Genomic DNA, 18,830 nt, shown 5'->3' with positions numbered 1-18,830 from the left:
GAAAATTTCTCGTATAACAAATTCAGATTCCAGCCGTTTTGGCTGTTGCCACTTACCCGCACGCAACTTGCATTGTGCACCTTTCGGTCTCTTGCATTACGAGTGCTGTAATTAAAGTTTAGGCCATTTCATGAAGTTTTTGCGCAAGCACGCTGTTAGTGTGCAGTTTGTTCATTGTAGCTGTGACTGAATGCTTTCAGTTGGCTAAACGTCAAGGAATCTCGTAAATAGTCATTTTACAGCAGGATCGTTTTATTTTTTCTGAAAAACTGCTCACAGTATGGCTGATTGTGCCCTGTTACAGTGGTGATGTTGAAAGCGAGGAGCTGAAGCGCCTGCATAATGAGCTGGATACACTCGAAAGCTACATTGAGTGAGTACATTGAGCTACATAGATAGCTGTTGCTTGTTTTACATTGAGTTAAGGGAGGAAGCTAGTCAGTTTTTACTACTTTAATCATAACTGTGGCATTTTTATGGGACCATGTGTTTTTGCATGCTGATTTCAAATTTCCTTTTAATCTGATGTAAAACTAATGCCTTTACAATTATGTAAAGCTTTTAAAAATTTTACTGTCAACAACTTGCTTTTAAAATGCATACCATTCCTTTTTGGTGACATCAAGGAATGCATAAAGGGCAAAATTGCCATCCAACTTATACGTATTTTCCGGTGTATAAGACGCAGTTTTTTTTTCAAAAATCTTGCTGGTGCGTCCTATACAAGGGTGCGTCTTATATGCGAATTTTCCGCTTTTTTTTTTGTGAGTTCAGAAATTACCCAGGTTCATGTTCAAGCTTTTTTCACCGAAAAAATACTACTACCAATAACGCGGTTGTAACATGGTTAATACTTCAATACGGAGACCGCCGTGCGCAACTTTTTTAGGTGAACTTTATGATGAAACGGCGGGGTTGCCCACTTTCGGGATCTTAAACACGCGGCCGTTTCGGAGGCCCCAAGCAAAGGTAATGTGAAATGCCAAAAGATGGCGACAGTCGCGCTTCTTGCCATTGTCAAGACAAGCCAAGAGAAGCCGATGTTTTTTTTTTTAGTCACCCTTTGCAAGTACGTAGTGCGAAGAGAATGCTTCAGACGTGTTGCCTTTTCGATAGCGCATCCGAAGATGAAGACTTTAAAGTTTTTATGTAAAAATAAATTGTTATGGACATAAAGAGAGTTCTTTCGCTTTTTTTTCTTTTGTGCTAAAACGTGGGCTGGTATGGCGTGAGTGTTGCCTTTTTCGATCACTTAGCGTTGCTTAAGAACTTCTCATACGTACGGTGCATTTTGCGATGGTCGCATAAGCATGTTTAATTAAGCCTCACTAGCCTAACTGGGAAAATTGGGGTGCGTCTTATACACGGGTGCGTCTTATATACCAATTTTTTCAATGACAGCCTGCATATATGGCGGGTGCGTCTTATACAAAGGTGCGTCTTGTACACTGGAAAATACGGTAATATAACATGAGTTGTAGGGTTTTGAAGTTGACACTTCAGAAACAGGAATACTGCAAACTTTTCTTCCCATTTCTGAAGTGGCAACTTCGAAATACCATAACCCAGGTTCCCCCTTTAAACTTGCATTTTATGTCATGGCCGTAAGTATACTTACTTCCTTTTTATCACTGCGGCACTGCATTTACAGGAGCGTATAAGTGAATTGAGTTGAGAGTCTCTTCATGCTAAGGTCTTGCTCCTCCTCCTTTTCCCTCAGAGTCGCAGAGTGTCTCCAGCGTTACGGTGCCAAGCTTTGTGTCAGAGCACTTGCCGACAGTGCCAGTGACGTGAAGCAGCTAGAACTGCTGCTGAAGAGAGTGACATCTGCTGCACTGAAGAGGTGGGTGTGTTGGCAACAGTTCCACCCTTGTCATCATTGTGGTCGGGCATACTGGAATCCTCCCTCACGCCATCGTCGACTCCCTGCCAGATGTGCTCGGTTTTGGACAGGGCATTGACAGGGCCACACTCAAAATATGAAAGGCTGCCCGAAACACTGCTGGCGTTTTGGGCGGGTTGTGATGACTCAAGTCTAAAAGTGGTCTCCACCAGAACAATATAAACAGTTATAATATTCTTTTTTTCTTTACTTTAATCATTTTTTCCTGTCTTTGCTACGCACTAAGCCCCACAGCTCACCTATTACAAAGAATTATAGCTATGATCTTCATCACCTTCACCATTGGTGTTGGTTACACTATATGAAGCTACTTTATTCATTTTTTATTAAAGATGTATTGTTACAAAGTAATTTTTCTGAAATTAATGAGTTGATGTGCATGCTTTTATTTCTTGTTGTTTATTTGTATGCTTGTACACTCACGAACAAATTTTTTGGGATGCACGTTTGCGGAAAAAAAACAATTGTTTCTGCTTTATCCAACTACCCAACCAGCTCGTGTTTATTCCAGCGGATGGGGCATGCATGTTCTCTCATGTTTCCAAACTTTTCAGTGAACTGGTTTGCTTAAGTACAAAAAAATGTTTTTTTCTTCGAACCGTCAACCCGTAACTTTTTTTCGTAATTTTACAAAGGAGGCCTTTGCCTTGCAGTAGGCTAAGCTACACTGGAGATGATCTGTTATTAATGAATGAAAGCTTTTGCCTGCTTACAGAACTCCTCCACTCTCTGAAAATGAATGGAGCTCATTTCTGGATGACATATTGCAATTTCAAAAGAAAGTCTTCCCCAGCATCACGGCATCTGACTGTGTCAAGGTAATTCATGCACAAGCTTCAGAGCATGCATGACAAAGCTGTGGAGCTCTTAAATGCGGGAACTCTGGCGTGAAATGCAGGCACAACATGTGTCACAGAGAGGGTTCACCGGTCCTCTCACTATCATTTTTAATGTACAGCCTTTGCTCAAAAGTTTGGAACCCCAGGGGTTTGCTTCTGGATCTCTTGCGGCATTCATGAAAGTCCTGATGAAGAGATGAGGACGAGAGTCCCTCTCACCTTCATGAGATGTGGAATGCTGGCGATGAATGGAAGCTTTTGCTTGCTTTCAGAACTCCTCCACTCTCTGAAAATGAATGGAGTGCATTTTTGGATGACATATTGCAGCATAACAAGCCACGTGGCATGGCCCAGGAGCAAACCCCTTAAAGGGGCCCAGAAACACAATCTTAGTTAACTGTTTTGCCTGTTGATTGCATACAGTGAGTTATAATGGTGCTATTAGCGTCGGTAATACCGCATACATTCCGTTTTTTAATATTTTAATGTCCTCCCAAAAACAACTTCATGGCTCTGATGGTGTCGCCACACAGTGTCGGGTTTTTAGCAGCGGATATGATATCACCTGGCGCAAGCTTGATGACCGGACAAACAGTAAATATACTGCAAATTGTGTGAATAAATAGAGACACATTTTGTCACCTGTCTGCGTTTTATATTAGATCAACAAAAACAACTTGCTTGTCTTAGATAAAAGCCCTGCAAAGCAAGTAAAATAAAAATACACCACCAGGGGCGCTCTGGCATGGAAACAACGCTGCCAGTCTCACAGAGAGCAGGCAACCATGGAGTACAAACTTCCGCGACGTGCTTTGGCTGGCTGTTTTGATTGGTTGCGCCAGGTGCCGTCATTGGGAGAGCGAAATAGGAGTGGGAAGCCCCGCCAAAATCGAGTTGAGGGCAGCGTTTTGTTTGCTTGTATTTTGAAATTTCTTCACTGAATAACTCCCGTTCATGTGCATCGATTCCTGTAATTCTTTTTAACTCAGCATCTGTGTGACATAAAGAACCCACCTGAAGTATAGCCGGTATTCCCCCAGGCAGTGTTTCGCAGCCCCTTTAAGCTCTAAATTTTGGATGAAGGCTGTACATATGTCAGACCATAGTTATTATGTTTAAGAACTAATTATCAAATTCTCCATCAGTGTCTTCATCAGAACCATGAGCCATGTTTTGTTGATATTGTATGTCTAAGTTCATAATGTATGAAAAAAGTACAGTGCTTAAGCGGCGTTTCACACTGTACTGTCAGCGTCAATTGAAACGCGAACAAGCCAATTGAAACGCGAACAGCGCAAATCGCAGATATTAAACTAGGGAGGCAAAATACATGAGCAGTTGATTTTCCCATCGAAGCCGAAAAGACCGCTTTTCTGAAATGTTAATAATAGCCCACGCCTGTATTTCACCTCCATCCTCTATTATGCTTGATTTTTTCTGCTCGCGTTTCCGGTGTTTTCTTCGCATTTCATTTGACGCTGATAGTACATTCATCAGAAAGCATGTCTTTTTTGACGACTGGCTACCTTGCAAAGACAACCATGTTCTGTAGTTAGTCATGTAGCTCATTTTCTGGGATACATGACATCAATATTTACGTGACACAATGATTCATAACTTAAAACTCCTGTGTTTGCTTTTTGGCTGATGAGAAAGTTATTCCTGGTAGGCCGGAGAGTAGGCTCTCTTTTATATGCCTGTATGGGCAGTTGTGAGGTCCAGGTGGACACTAGTGTGGCATTACAAGGTGGGCATGAGCCAGGTGGTCACAGTCATGTGATTCTTGGAGCGAGCCTGTTCTTGGGGTAGGAAGAGGACCTTTTTACTCTGGAGAGGAGCAGAAACATTTGTAGCTTACAGCAGAATAAATTTTATTCCTGTACCTGTCGGCACATTGCATTGTGCAGCATTTCTCTGAACTGAGGTGACTGAGGTGGGGCGTTTTGCTTCTTGCTTCCCATGATAAGATGGTGGCTCACGCATTGCTTGGCTCCGGAAACCGTGAGTTTATTGGTTCAGCATCGAAGTTGCTGACTTGCCACAAAGAAGGCTCTTCCAAGCCAAAGCATCCAAACAGCTTGCCATATGAGACCTCTGTGGAACTGGTTCTCTCTGCTGCCAGAGAGTATGTCGATTCAGCAGCTTCACACTCGGATTCCTGCATTCCACTAGCACGGTAAGCTTGTTAAAAATGTGTGTTTTTAATGTGCTTGTTGGTTGAGGGAAGCATTTATAAACTTTTGGTTGACTTGCTCTTGTTGGCAAACCACTTAAGAATTCACTGAGACTTGTTTATATACCTTCACGGTAACAGTAAAGCGTCACTAGAAAAACTGCGCAGCAGTCTGTCAGGCATGCAGTGACTGAGAAAACAGAAAAACTTTAAGTAGTGAGAAAGTTCTTAGGAATTGCAAAAACTCAACGAAAGTTTGGACATTGTTCATCTTTGCACGTGAATGAAAGGGAGAGGTTTGGTTACAAAGGTGGAAAACTCAACCTGAGTGATCATTCTCCGACTTGCTACTCTGCAGTGGGGAAGGACGTAAAATAACGGAATGGCAGTTGATGATGGGGAGACAAGAGAAGTGCAAATGAATATAGTATACAAGCAAACCACAAGTGTGTCGGTATCACAGCCGTGAATCGAGACTTATGCAGCTTAAAAGGCAAAGTAACACCCGAACTGCCTTGCACATCTAGAAATTAGTCTTTATAAATGTGTTTTTGTTCATGTCAATAGAGGTTATAGCTACAGTAGACATGCATTAATTACATTTCTCGTGCAGCAGTTGTTTCTTTACAGGGGCAGCAGTTCAAGAGACTTTTTCTAGGGAAATCCATAGTGTTGGCTTTGTTGTCAGCATTGCTGTATGTCATAATCGAAAAACCCCTTGCATTCACCTGATGCCCAAAGACAGTGCTCCCCATGTAAGCCTGGGCTACAAGGGATGCGAGAGCTAGCATGAACCCTGAAGAGAGTGAACAGTTTGGAAAATCCATCTTTAGAACTATATTAATTTTGTTTGTATGTCACATTGGTTTGCAAGTTGTTTTAATATAATAACCACGACACTTGCAGGTTGCAGGAGACAAACTAAAATTGCATTGTGTGTACAGTCTGTCGTGCTGTAGTGCTTGCAAAATGTGCAGCTAAGCATTGGTGTGTATGTGGGTCTTCACTCGGGAGTACATTCTTCATAGCCGCATGCCTCGTGGATATTCAAGTCTAATGATTTCGATGCTTTGCTGCATTTCTCCTTCAGAGCATGCCTGCAGATCCTCGATAGCCGGCTCCCTGAGGTGAAGGCAGAGTTGGACTTTCTGTCAGCTCTGCCCCTGCTGAATCAGTTCAAAGTTGCTGCACTGCCCGTCCAAGGTAACTTGTTCAGTGGCTTGTGTTCTTGTGGTTTTTTTTTTTTCCTTCCAAGAAAGCATTGTCATGAGATGTCATTTTGTAAACTTTTAGACCATCAAGTGTAGAGTTGTTTAGTTGGCACAGAAAAGTATAGTAGCACATGACAGAGCTGCTGACACCATCAGTAAAAAATAAATAAATAAATAAACAGGCCAAGCATATGAATTAAGAGAGGGTGCAGTCTCTTCTCTTTATTTTTTTAATCTAAGTGCAAAGAAATCTGCGAGGAATCCTGAGGATATAGAGGAGTGGGTAGATGCCGAACCGAGGTGCAAAATTACTGCGTACTTACTCCACGATAATACTGTGTGGTTTTAGCATTGCCAAAGTTTGTTTAATGTCCTTCCTGTCTTTCTTTTAGCACGCCACTGTGATAAGATGGAGCTGGTGAGGGAGGCCCTACGTCAAACTCCGCATGCCTACAAACAGCCGAGCAAGGTAACACTTACAACTAGTTTATTTCACCCCTTGAGAAAAGTCATATTTTATAGCCTGGGTCTCTTTTAACTGCTGCGTAGGTCTCGGGCACATGGGCCCAGCACTCACTAATCCCATATGGTGGCGTTGAGGGCATGCTTTGCAGGTGTTGAAAATACTGTAAAGAACAGACTTCTTTGCTGTGTGTACTGGGTAAAATACTTAAAATAAAAGGGGTGCTGGAAGAAAAATAACCTTTTTATGTGAGCTTTACAAAAGTGTACTTTTGTCTATTCAGGATGTATGGTGGTTCTGTTTTGTTTTGTAGGCTTTTCACATCTACATCTTCTGTCTTTGCAATAAATTTAGAGGACGCACAATATTTGTTATGATATTTTGTATCAGTCACTCAATTGTTATCCAATTCTGTCAAATAATACATGTTGCTGAACAGACTTACTCATGCTTCAAGTAATGTGTTGTGAACTAACTTGTCACTTGGTTTCAGAGGATTCTTTCTGTGTCTTGTTTACGTCTAGAAGTGAGTAATTTGTAGATGACTGAAGCTGACAAACTTTTTTTTATATCTCTCGCTCGCTGCCTTTATCCAGCTGCTGAAGCTTGCTGAACTCCTGCACCTCTACGGTGAGGACACAGCACGTCGTGAAGGAGCTGTGCTTTCCTTGCTTGCGGATGCTGCCTTTGAGGTATGTTTTTAGGGTGACATGCTGGACCCTAAAAATGTATCTTTATGGAGCCTGAGAGATGCTCTAGGAGATTAAGGGGGACCTCCTGAGGAATCCTATCCTGAATGAATATCAGCTTACACGCCTAGTGCAGCTGAGAGGGTTGCATTGCTCAGTTATTGTAACCTGTTGCAATTTTCATATGCCGGTACCGCTCTGTCTATTCCCCTCACTTAGGATGTAGATTGATGTTTCTAAGCTCGTAATGGTCTGAGGCAGCCTAGATTTTGTTGAAGATTGGTTCCTGGCGTTCGAGAAAAAGGTAGAAAATGGTGCGAGATGAACATTGGCAATCTGGGTAAAGGCATTCAGATGTGGCTGGTGTTACTTCCTTCTTCCTTCTACAGATTTCTGGGAGTGGATGACTTTGCATGCTTAAAATCTGTGCTTGCCTGCGGCCATCAAATCATACTAAGAGGCATAGGCATGCGCAGAGGGAGGCACGAGGGGGAGTGCAACCCCCCCTCCCCCTCTACTAGTAGACAAGAGAAGGGGGGCACAAATTTTTGTTCCATATTATTTCCTGCTACCCAGAAGACATGAACAAGCGCTACCAACTTTGCCCCCCCTCCCCTCTGCACGCCTATGCTGTAAGGTGTTCCAAGTGCTGGCAATCAATCAGTGACCTTATCGCAGAGAAGGAACTCAACACAATCTACAGTTAGGACATGGATGAGCTCATCTGCAGCAACAACAGTGGTCGTATAGTAATGGTGTCAGAAAAATTGGCGGGGGCATGGCTTTGGTTAAGCCTAGCAGGTTGCGAAAGCAAAAGCGCAGCGCCTCCAACAGAAGGAACGCAGTGCGCCATGTCTACAGGTCACATGTGGCTACCGGCCGCCGCTGTGCAACGACTGGACTTGGTAGCCCATCTCTCACCCTGGTATGACGTCACGCTATGACGTCACTAGGCATGGAATGACGTAATAGGTCATTCTAAATGTCACGCATGGGTACTGGCCGGCGCTGCGCGGCGACTCGACTTGGTAGCCCATCTCTCACCCTGGTATGGCGTCAGAGGTCATTCTAAAGGTCAAACGTGGATACCGGCCGCTGCTACGCGAAAGGCCGTTCATGAGTGTAGTATTGCTTTCGCAATAACAACATTCAAGCGTTTTTGTGTAGCTGTAAGTGATGCAGAGCAAACTGCACTCTATGACGAGCAACTTAGACACTGTTGTTAATACTCCCTGCTCTGCCTCTTTGCTCAGTGCAGCAGACTAAAAGTAGCTTGTGCTCTGCATCATTACTTAAAAAAAATGGCAAGGATGGGATGGCTGAAGAGAATGCAGTTGGACTGATTGACAGCCAACAGTCATTTGTGTCATTTGCCAAAGGCTTGTCAAAACCTTTCTAGTCTAGCATAGTGATTCTGGTAGAATGCGTGCTCATTTGCAATGGATGTGTGGTCTCACATGGGTATGATCACTGCTATCACCCTTTGAACTTCGGCACTATGGCTTCATTTTTTACTTTGTCTCAAATATTAAGATTTGTCTTTTGCTTTTTTTTTTCTTCTATTCTTGCCCCCTTGCTCTTGCATAACCAAAATGCCAGTGTTTTTCTCTTTTTTTTTTTAATTTATGCTTTTTGTTAATGTCCTCTTATATCTGGCATTCACTTTCTATTTCTATCACAGCAGCGGCATTTACAGGGGAATTTAGAGAGTTTTTAAAAGGGGCCTAAAACAATTCCTCCTAGGTGTATTTCTTTGTCACCAACAAAATTTTTATTTGTATTTTTTTTTTTTTTTCAGCATTGCTAGGGCACTGAAAGGTTCAGGAGCAGGTATAGTTGATGCACCTGCAACAATCCCAATCAAGGGCAAATTTCATTCCATTGGACTTCATGTTTAAAATATTTTTCCCCAGTTTACTTCTGAATGCTAGCTAAACACCAGCCACCAGCGATGTCTTATCTGTAACCTCAAGGCAGCGTGAGCCACGAAAGATAGTGAGGGGTCATAAAAAACATGGGAAATGGTCAGCATGAGTGTTTCAGAACTCTTGCATGTTGGGAGGCATTAGTAGGATTCCAATGAATAGGGCAGGTGGCCATTGGTGTGAGATGTCAAACTCAGGCATCTGGAAAAGCAAGCAAGCTCAAGGGAGTGCAGCCTTCAATTTCTGTTTTCTTACAGGATTCAGACTACAAGCAGTGCCATGAGATCTGTGAAAAGCTGATGGCTGGGAGCCATTCAGAAGGATGGAAAATCTGCCAGAGCCTAGGAGAGTGCGCTGAGTTTCCAGATGTTGTGGCTCGGTATGTGTTTCTCTCTTTTTAGAGCACAGCTGTTGCACCGTAGAGTGTCTCACAGTTGGGACGGCAGGATCTGTAAATAAATAAATAAAACATACAGTCAAGTCCACTTATAACAATACTGGTTATAACAATATATCGGATATAACAATGGTCAGTCATGGCACCATCAGCTTTGCCATGTGTTGTATGGTAAAATAAACTGCTTATAGCAATGCTGTCAAGGCACATTATTGGTTATAACAATTAAATCTGGTAATTGAGTGTCAACCATGTCAACCATTATAGAAAAAAAAAAAAACAAGGAAATGCTACAACCACACCATCAAAACCATGCTTACAACACAAAAGCGTGCACGTGTGGGGCCGACCAATGGACTAAGGTGGCGCAGCAACGCCACGATAGCAAAAGAGGCAGGCGTCATCACGTCAGGAGAGCTGCTGCATTGCTGCATTGGCTACGCACACCCCAAATCAGTCTGAGCAGTGCGCGTGCATGCAGCCAGCGCCGGTTTTTTTCTCTTGTCAGCTGTCACCACAGCCTTAGTTCTGCATGCTTCTTGAATTTCCCATAAGAATGATTCCTGTGACGTGGAGGTGCGCGAAGCTCCTGGTGGCGCAGTGATGGCAGTGCTTTCGTCATCAGTGAACATTGTTCCGGTTTCCTGAAGTTCGAATTAACAAGCTTTTACAGGCATTAGAACAATCAAATCCCTCCAGGTCCTTCCTGTCAATAAATTCTCTAAAGTTTGTCATCCTTTCTTTTTTTCGTCACAACCCTGTTATAACAATTATTGGTTATAACAATGGTATTTCCATGGCACTTGAATATTGTTATAAGTGGGCTTGACTGTATAGCTTTGTGCTTGTTGTTGCTCAGGGTGAAATTATTGATGTGAAGGACAGGTTGTACGCATTTTGCTGCTCTAGTGAGTTGAACGGCTTTATTCGTTTCATTCCATTCTCCTCTGCCTTTATCCTTTTTTCCCTCTCTCTTCAAAAAAAAAAAAAAATGCTCCAGGCAGAAGCTGCTTGCGTTCTCCCTCTGCTACTGCCCTGACACTGCAGTGGACAAGCTGCTGAAGGCCACCCAGATGCTGGAACTGCAGGAGATCTACCAGCAGCTGGACCTTCCACAGGAGGAGCTGTCCAGCAGCACCAGCAAAGAATCGGTGAGGACGCCTCGTCACATCTCTGTTCCCCCACGTTTCTTCTCATCTCTTTCTTGTGTTTTAATCATACCAGCCATTGAGACACTTTTGCAGACAGGTATGGATGCTCTTCTCATTGGGCAGTCTTTTCTAAAATTTTCTGATTTTTCTGCTACCCATTCACTTGTTGACTCAACGCGGTAGGCCACCGTATGTATACAGTAGTACTCATTTTGCCCCTGAATGTGGAGCCTATGGCATATTGTTCTGTTTGTAGATTATTTTATTAATTTCATGCAATAATAGTATATATGTAATACTAAGCTCCTATTTGAACATCGCTAAATTGACTCAAGGGCCAGACAACCCACATGTTAAATGGACTTTGTTTATCAAAATTACAGCTGAGAAAATTATGCGCCAACCTTGAGGCCAAGCCTTCCATATTTTATATGCTGTCAGCATCAAATGAAATGCAAACTAGATAATGGAAGAACAGTGACAGATAGGAACACGAAATTCAAACGATTCCAGTTGTCAGCTGCTTTCACACTGAAGGTGCAGAGGCCTCCACATGGAATTGTTACTGGACGCCACCTGTATCTCGTCTTTAGCAGCTTGATATTTTGCTATCCTTGTGTTCACATTTGAGTTATCTTGCTTACGTTTCATTTGATGCTGATGGTAGTGCATTCCCTCCCTATCTGAAGCTGGTGCCTGATAGTCACACAGAGATGTTAGTCAGCCAGTCAGAACACAAAGGGAACATTTATTGCTGTGAATAAATTTTTGGGTTGGACTTTTCGTACGTAGTTTTTAAGGAAACTACAAGACTGATTTGCTACAAAATCTGCCTTCTTGTATGTTTCCTGTAGAAATCAATAACCTCGCTATACAGGTCCTTTGTGCCCAAAGACCGTGCAAAAGATGTTTCCCACAAAACTACTTTGCTACGCTGCTTTACTGGTAAGCAGACCCCTCTTTTTGGTGGTAGTTAATTGTTGTCTTGTTCTGCAAAAGGCACACCTGCCTGACAGCAAGGGGCTTTCTTCGTGGGGCTCTGGCGACTCGGTGAAGTCGGATGAAAGCCAGGAGAATTCCTGGGGCTTCGTGGGCCTCACAGCAGGGAAGACACGCTCCATGCTGACAACTCTGGGCAGTGCTGACTTCTGGAAAAGTACTGTCAGGTATGGGCACGACAGATTTCATTCATTACGATTGGCGCATACAATGTGGCTTTTACATTATTTCTTTTTATACGATAGCATTGGAAGCCTTATCGGGGAAAAAAAAGTGTTGAAAGCTAAATTAGCTGACTGACTGTAGAGAAGTGACGTCAACAGACCGGAAATGAAATCGCTTCCTGGAAAGGCATCAACAGCTTGTCATGCTGTCACATAGCCTGCACATAATGTAATTAGCTGTCCTTTTGCTCAGCTTACTTATTCAAGCATGTGGATTATGAGCATCTGGTCAGATAGTACAAATGGAGGACGAACGAGCTCAGCATTGGATTTGTTTGCATTAGGAACTGTAGAGACTAGTGTGAAGTTTGCAATGGCACCACAATGTTTTCCAGTATGTACATTTTGTGTGTAAATGTGTGCACACATATTGCAAAACACTTCGGCGCTATTATGGGTGTACTAGTATTCTTATTTCTTTGTAGTATGCATGCAGTGTATTACAGTATGCTTGTGGCTGACATGTTGTGCTTTTTATGGCACTTGTCCTTTTATCCCCTTCACTACAACCCACTTGGGTGCTCACTCAAGGGATGTGCTATCGGCTGGAAAGTAAATGGATTACCGTGTTTACACGATTGTAAGTTGACTTGAATGTAAGTCCCCCCCTCCCATATCGCATGTCAGGAATACAGAAAGGGGCACGCTCATAGGCACATTCCAGAGCGAAAATGTATTAGTCTCTGGACTGCTTGTCCACACTTGCGGCATCGTCTTCACTAGTGCTGCCGCCGTCATCGCTGCTGCGGTCACAGAGCACATCGTTTTATTGTCGTCATCCAGCAAAATCCCCCACTTGGCAAAAAACCACAGCATGTCTTCCTGCGAAATTCCACACTTCACAATCGCACCATGACATCGCATGGAACAGCTGAAAATTTTGCGTCGCTGCAGCCGCCTCACCTGGGTCACCCGTCCTGAGAGTCTTAACTTGTATTCTGGCACTTTTTGTTGCTGCCCCGCCCCCCCTCCCCCACTTTGGATTTTCAAATTTAAAAAAAGCGACTTACAGTTGTGTAAATTCGATATGCAGTTGACTTGAAGGTTTTATTGCAGGACACTTTAACATTACAAACAGAAAATGTTGAGCATGGTAAGTGCAGTTTGGTGTGCTGAACACTTGCTGACAGAGTGAGCTTTCGCTGAAGGGTTACGTTTCAAGAAATAAAATTTTAAATCTGCTGTCATGGTCCATTTACTTTTCCCGATAATATGTATAAATAATATATAGCGTAATATTTTGTTGCTCTATGCAAGATAATGTCTACAATCTGGCTCTAATATGTATTCATCTAGAACAAGATATGCCATCATATAGACAAGCTACTATTCAACATTTCCCACTGTCACACCATGCGGAACACTTACTCACTTGTAGCTTGATGCCATCTATTATGCTTTCCTAGATGTGCTTACTGCCTGTGCGATTTTATTAACTTACCTTTCTATACTCTCACAGTGTCAGATTTTTGCAGTGAATATGAACTAGCGTGCTTTTTCTTTTTAACTGTGTGTCTCCATAAAATGACTCTGCTGCAGGAACCTGACAAATGTGAAGCGGCCAAAGCCAATTCAGAGAACCTCATCCATGGTGCGCTCAAACAATGATCTCAAGCTGTTTGCCGTCCCAGCCGTCTACGAGTCGGTTTTCAAGGATGTCTACTGCAGCAAGGTATGCCCTCTGGCACACTAAGAACTGCTTATCTGCATGTTTTTATTTGGGGTTTAAAAACAGTGGGGAAGTTGAGCTAGCAGTGGGCAGAACAGAAGCTTGGATTGTTAGGCAACTGTTCCTCTGGTGAACACTGCTACATGAGCTCTAATGGGCTTGGGCCTATGATGTCAAGCATGGCAGGCTTCGTTTGCTTATCACCAGATGATGCTAAGATAGCAACTCCAAGATATTTCGTGCTTACGTTTTTTTATTATCTGTGACAGGACAGCCTCACCTCATTCTCTTCATTGTGAGCTTATTTAAGTGTGAAGGTGGTGGTGTCATATTGTTAATGGTTGAATGAATGTGCCTTGATGATGCTTTGAATGCATAGCTGGCATTCCTAGGCACATTGCACTAAAATGGTTGGTTCTCGTAATTTTTTTGGCACATCCCCTTTCCTTGACTTATATATTCTTCTCATCAAAGTGCTGCTGCTTATTCTGCTTTCCTCCTCGCAGTATGGCCTACCCTATGAGAATGGCGAGGGCCTCAACTGGAGTCCTGTTTTGGCTGACCTTTTCAATGTTCTCCGAGCATCCATGATAGCGGAAGCCATTGATGACAAGTCCCCCTCTGCTCAGTGCTCATATGGCAAGCAAATTTTGCTTACTCAGCTTGGAACATGATGTTCCTTTGTGTCATGTTTTTCTTGTGCTGTCATCTGGGCTTCTTCTGTAAGTTACCTGATCACTTTGATTTTTAAGAAGAACCTGAAGTTCCTTCTTAGTGAGCCAGGCAGGGAAGATTAAAGTTTTTGAATATAATGGTACCTACTTCCTGCTCTACATTGGCGACTACAGTGAAGGTAATTTAAATGATTGCCAACTGTTTCGCCAAAAGTTGGTTGCATAAATAATGTTAAATTAGAATAAATGTGGACTGCCTCAGGTACTGTAGTATTGATGTATATGAATCTTTTAATCAGGTTAGAGCATTACTTAATTAGTAAGCACAACCTAATCTCAAGAAGTTCACTAATGGAAATGGGAGGTGTTGGATGCTATCTAGTGTTAGTACCGATTTTCTTAGTGGTTTTAGTTGACTTTTTCAGTAGACCACTGGAGGACAGGAGAGCATACCTGGCACAATAGTTAGAACTGCCTCTATAGGCCCTTTTTATCCTTCGTAATTGGCAGGCAGCAACTAAAATGTCAAATTAAGAAGTGGGTTTTCAAGCAGCAGCAGGCATTCTTCTTCCCCTAAGCTGCGCTGCAAGGTGCTAGTGACCAAAAAGGCCCTGCACAAAATGTGGGGGGAGATTTTAGTGCACGCCCTCTCCAATAGGCATTAGAGAGAGGTGCAAATTTTGTCCCATACGCAAACCTGGTTCCCAAAAGATGTGACCTGGAGGATGCTGACATAAACTTGGCTCCCCTCCAACCCTAGGGGCAAGGGTCATTATTGAATTATTCAAGACAACCAGATTACCCACTCATATGGCCACTGCGCAATGGGACCGCCATGTTGTTGCACCATTATGGGGCCCTTTATATGCATGCCGTGCAACGCACTGCATGTGAATAAGTGCTGCACATAAATTTCCTGCAAAAAATGGTTTAGAAGCTCTTTGAACTGTTGCATGGTTGTTCCATGAATGAAGTTTGGCTCGACAAATCTGAAAATTGGTGCCAAGCTTTGACAGTGCACCGGGCTTGACCAGTACAGCTGAGTCTAACCTGTTTCTTTACTTCCAGAAAGTCGTGGCTCCATTCTTCTTGGTTTAGCCAAGGGCCTTTTTCCCGAGGACACGCTTTTGGCAATGTGCTGCTTGTTTGGCGTGAAGCACGTAAGTTTTACATTCTGGTGGAGGTGTTGCGTTCCCTAAAACCCTGGATGTGAAAGTTTCAGTGCAGACATTTCAGATGTAATGTACAGAATTGTGTGCATAGGCTTGAGTATATGAGCAAATGTGCGCATTTTACTCGAGCTATTATGCACACAGTGGTGCTGTTCTGAACAGAGTTGGTGACTGCATCATCCCACAAGTGCCTATTTCCTTCACTCATCAGAAGCATGTTACAATTTCACAACAATTATTGCACATTTTTTACACAATTCTCTAGATGCATGTAGTTGCCAGCAAGCTTTGAAACTTTTGAAAGACTCTAAAAGAGGCTAACAAGTTTTGAAAGAAACTATAATTGGCTTTGTTTTGGCCTGCTTAGACTACTTTCAGCTAAAATTCAGCTAAAATTTTTCAGCTAAAATTTATGATTCTTAAATTTGCAGGTGCTTTTGAAGAGAAGGGAGTTGCTTTTTTATTGAGTTCTTATTCTATTAACCAGTCACTGGTAATTACAGGGAGTTTCACCCTGGAGGAACAGTGTTCATACAAATTTTTCAATGAGCTGAGCAATTCTAGGATCTGTCTAGTATCGCATCAAGCATGCTGTAAAAAAAAATTGTGATCACAAATTATTTGACTTGAGCACATTAGTTATTGCAAACTTACAATGCCATGCTAATTAGCATTCATTGCCCCTAATGGCCAGTCAGTTTGTATCAACTTGTGTTACTATCGCATTTTTAAGGAAAGACAGTGCAACAGACAAAGCAACAATGCTAATAAATTTAATGGTATATCTAGCCTTTTATGTGCATATGCTCTTTCAGCTTGCCAAGAGCAGTCGTGGATTGTGAGCAGTCTCGTGTGTCAGGATCATTGGGCTTTTAAACAGAATAGCAGTTTTTTCAAGAATGTGAGGATAACAAAAGAGTTATTGTTGCAGGAAAGGTTAATATGTGCAGCCTCATGAAACCGGTGAAACCTTGTTTTGGTGAACAGGTAAAAAATTGTAGAATAGTTCGAGATACTCTAAATTTATAACACAAACTTTCTCCAAAAACTCACGCAGGAGAAATGAAATTTGGACACTCAAACGAATGCAAATGGAAGAGGCTTTTTCCAAAGTTTTAGCACTGCTTCGAAGACGCTTGCGGTAATTGCGGAGGCCACAAAAAACCAAGTGCCAAATGCTAGTTAGGTTGGCTTCCCCGCACAACACCTTCAGCAAACGACGACAGCAGGTCAAACGCCAGCTGTGGTGCCTTTCCCGGCATTTCAGCAGTGTCGCGGGAAAAATGGACGCAAGAACAAAAGCTATCATCGTTTTCACCACCTTCATGGCAGTAGACTTACGCAAGGTGCAGCTACTGCAAGGTTGCAACCGACTATGCCACTGGTTCTGAGGTACCACTGACAGGCGCAAGAGGCTTGAATGGGTGCCGACCACCTGTCTGCCAACTGTTCACGCCGCTACATCTTCCATGAACACTTGCTGCAACACCACCAGTCACTCATGTAGCGGGGCAAAGCCTGCTGCCTCTCATCCTAGCAGGAACAGCTTGGCGCTTGGCAGTTTGATATATCCGTTTTATGGCAAACTGCATTTAATATATAAAGTAAAAATTGCAAGTGTTTATTAAAAATATTTAAGAACAGTTTGGTATGCCAACGATTGGCAATATCCATGTTCGTTATATTGAGGTTTTATAGTAGTTGTGTACAATTTCTGAAAGTATTTTTCTCTCAGAGTGCTTCGCAGGAGTTTCCTTTTTTTTTACCTCCTTTTAAGAAAAGTTAAAGTAGCACCTGAATTGTTTTGTTGTAGTGGTTAATTCTTTATATGTGGGGAATTTCACTGCTTTACCAGAGAATTTATATATTTTTTTCATTATTATTTTATTATGGACCATGTGCTAATGAGGCTTGGCTGCATATTCAGTGGCACAAAGTGCAACCATTGCATGTGCTGTCTTCCGGGCCTCTTAATAAATTATCGGGCTTCACGTTATTTTTTTTCGCTCTGTCTTTCCATGCCCCATGCCATTTAGGAGCTTCCCTCTTGTGCCGTATTTACTTGCATAATGAAGGCACTTCTCCCGACAAATTTTAAAAATCTCGGTAATGCGTTTATAACACATGGCAGTAAATTAGAGCAAATTTATATTTTGAGAATGGGCATAATAACGGGCACGTCCGTTATGGGGGTGCATCCATCGTGTGCGTAAATATGGCATGTTCGTGCTTGGTGTTTATGTGGTTGTGGTTGTCGGTTGTGCCTTTCAGCTCGACCAGGTGGAAGAGCTCTTTCTCAACCTGCCAAGCACACCCGTGGTCCTCAGTGTGGCCACCTATTTCTTCTCGCTCTTGGCCCTCGTCGCTCTCGATCCAGCGGACACAGGCCGCTTGCTTCGTCTAGATGCCAGCCAAGTGGTGCAGGAGGTGTGTTCTGTCCACTTGTACCTTTTGTTCACTTTGGCAGCCCCGGGAATTCGGAAAAAGAAGAGCCCTTTAAGCAACAGATGAGCTCTCTTGGGCTGGAATGCTTTTTGAATGCTAAAAAATGCTGTACAAAAGCACAGGACGGGACATTCTCTTTCAACTTATTCTTTCATTCTTTCTTTCAGCCATGCTTGCCAAATTGTCTGGTCATACACGTGTTGATGAATTCACTGTTACAATGAAGTTGGAAGTGCATGAATTCGCCCAATTTAAGTGTCTGCTTCTTTTTTTTCTGACCAAATTTTTATTACAATAGCAACGACTTACCCCATTGTAGTTCTGTTTGCTTTAAATAGCAGTAGTTATATTATGCTGGAGACAAGATCTAATTTATATGTGTGATTTAATGCTTATATGAAAGGGTAAAGAAGGTCACAGTAGTAACTGTTAGTATTGGTCAGTGCAGTATTACGAGCAACATCTGAGAGTTATGGGCCAAGTGGGCAAATTTTTAACCTGTAGCTATTGCTGCTTTCATTGCTTTCAATTTAAATTTCTTAGAATTCTATATGGCGCTTATTTCAACAAATCTGGTGCAAGAAAGGAATTTATTTCATAGTAGTATTATTTTGCACATGCGATTTGCTGCTTATTAAAGTGAATAGTATATTTTTGCAAGCTAGTTTACTTGGTTAGCTAAGTCAGTGTTCAAAAACTGGTCACATTTTCAGCCAACAGTTTGTAAATTAAATTTTATTACAGACAAAGAAGCATTGTCATACAGGCATATTTTATCCACAAAAGCTGCTCAACCATTTTGTGCCTCAGCCCTGTAAAATCCGCACTGTACACACATACAAAATTTTGCCTCTGTATCAGCCAGCAGAAGGCAGGGGCCAAATGTCATGACTTTT

The 18,830-nt window shown here is 42.5% G+C and overlaps 1 protein-coding gene across 2 annotated transcripts in view; it reads left to right on the top strand.

The window, feature by feature from the left end:
* Positions 1 to 18,830, top strand: part of LOC149341371 (NBAS subunit of NRZ tethering complex-like) — a 73,367-nt gene that overhangs the window by 36,344 nt on the left and 18,193 nt on the right. For both annotated transcript variants that reach the window (XM_089543455.1, XM_089543456.1), the window contains exons 28-41: positions 305 to 373; positions 1,721 to 1,843; positions 2,619 to 2,721; positions 4,710 to 4,918; positions 6,006 to 6,118; positions 6,519 to 6,595; positions 7,186 to 7,281; positions 9,461 to 9,582; positions 10,601 to 10,751; positions 11,751 to 11,917; positions 13,514 to 13,646; positions 14,150 to 14,282; positions 15,386 to 15,477; positions 17,761 to 17,916. In XM_089543455.1, the coding sequence (XP_089399581.1) occupies positions 305 to 373; positions 1,721 to 1,843; positions 2,619 to 2,721; positions 4,710 to 4,918; positions 6,006 to 6,118; positions 6,519 to 6,595; positions 7,186 to 7,281; positions 9,461 to 9,582; positions 10,601 to 10,751; positions 11,751 to 11,917; positions 13,514 to 13,646; positions 14,150 to 14,282; positions 15,386 to 15,477; positions 17,761 to 17,916 (1,744 nt within the window). The remainder of the gene's footprint in view (positions 1 to 304; positions 374 to 1,720; positions 1,844 to 2,618; positions 2,722 to 4,709; positions 4,919 to 6,005; positions 6,119 to 6,518; positions 6,596 to 7,185; positions 7,282 to 9,460; positions 9,583 to 10,600; positions 10,752 to 11,750; positions 11,918 to 13,513; positions 13,647 to 14,149; positions 14,283 to 15,385; positions 15,478 to 17,760; positions 17,917 to 18,830) is intronic.

The sequence above is a fragment of the Amblyomma mixtum genome, chromosome 5, assembly GCF_055824585.1.
Source record: "Amblyomma mixtum isolate Tamu chromosome 5, ASM5582458v1, whole genome shotgun sequence".
NCBI lineage: Eukaryota > Metazoa > Arthropoda > Arachnida > Ixodida > Ixodidae > Amblyomma > Amblyomma mixtum.
The sequence above is the reverse complement of the archived record's forward strand: the minus strand, read 5'-3'. Positions and strand labels throughout refer to the sequence as shown.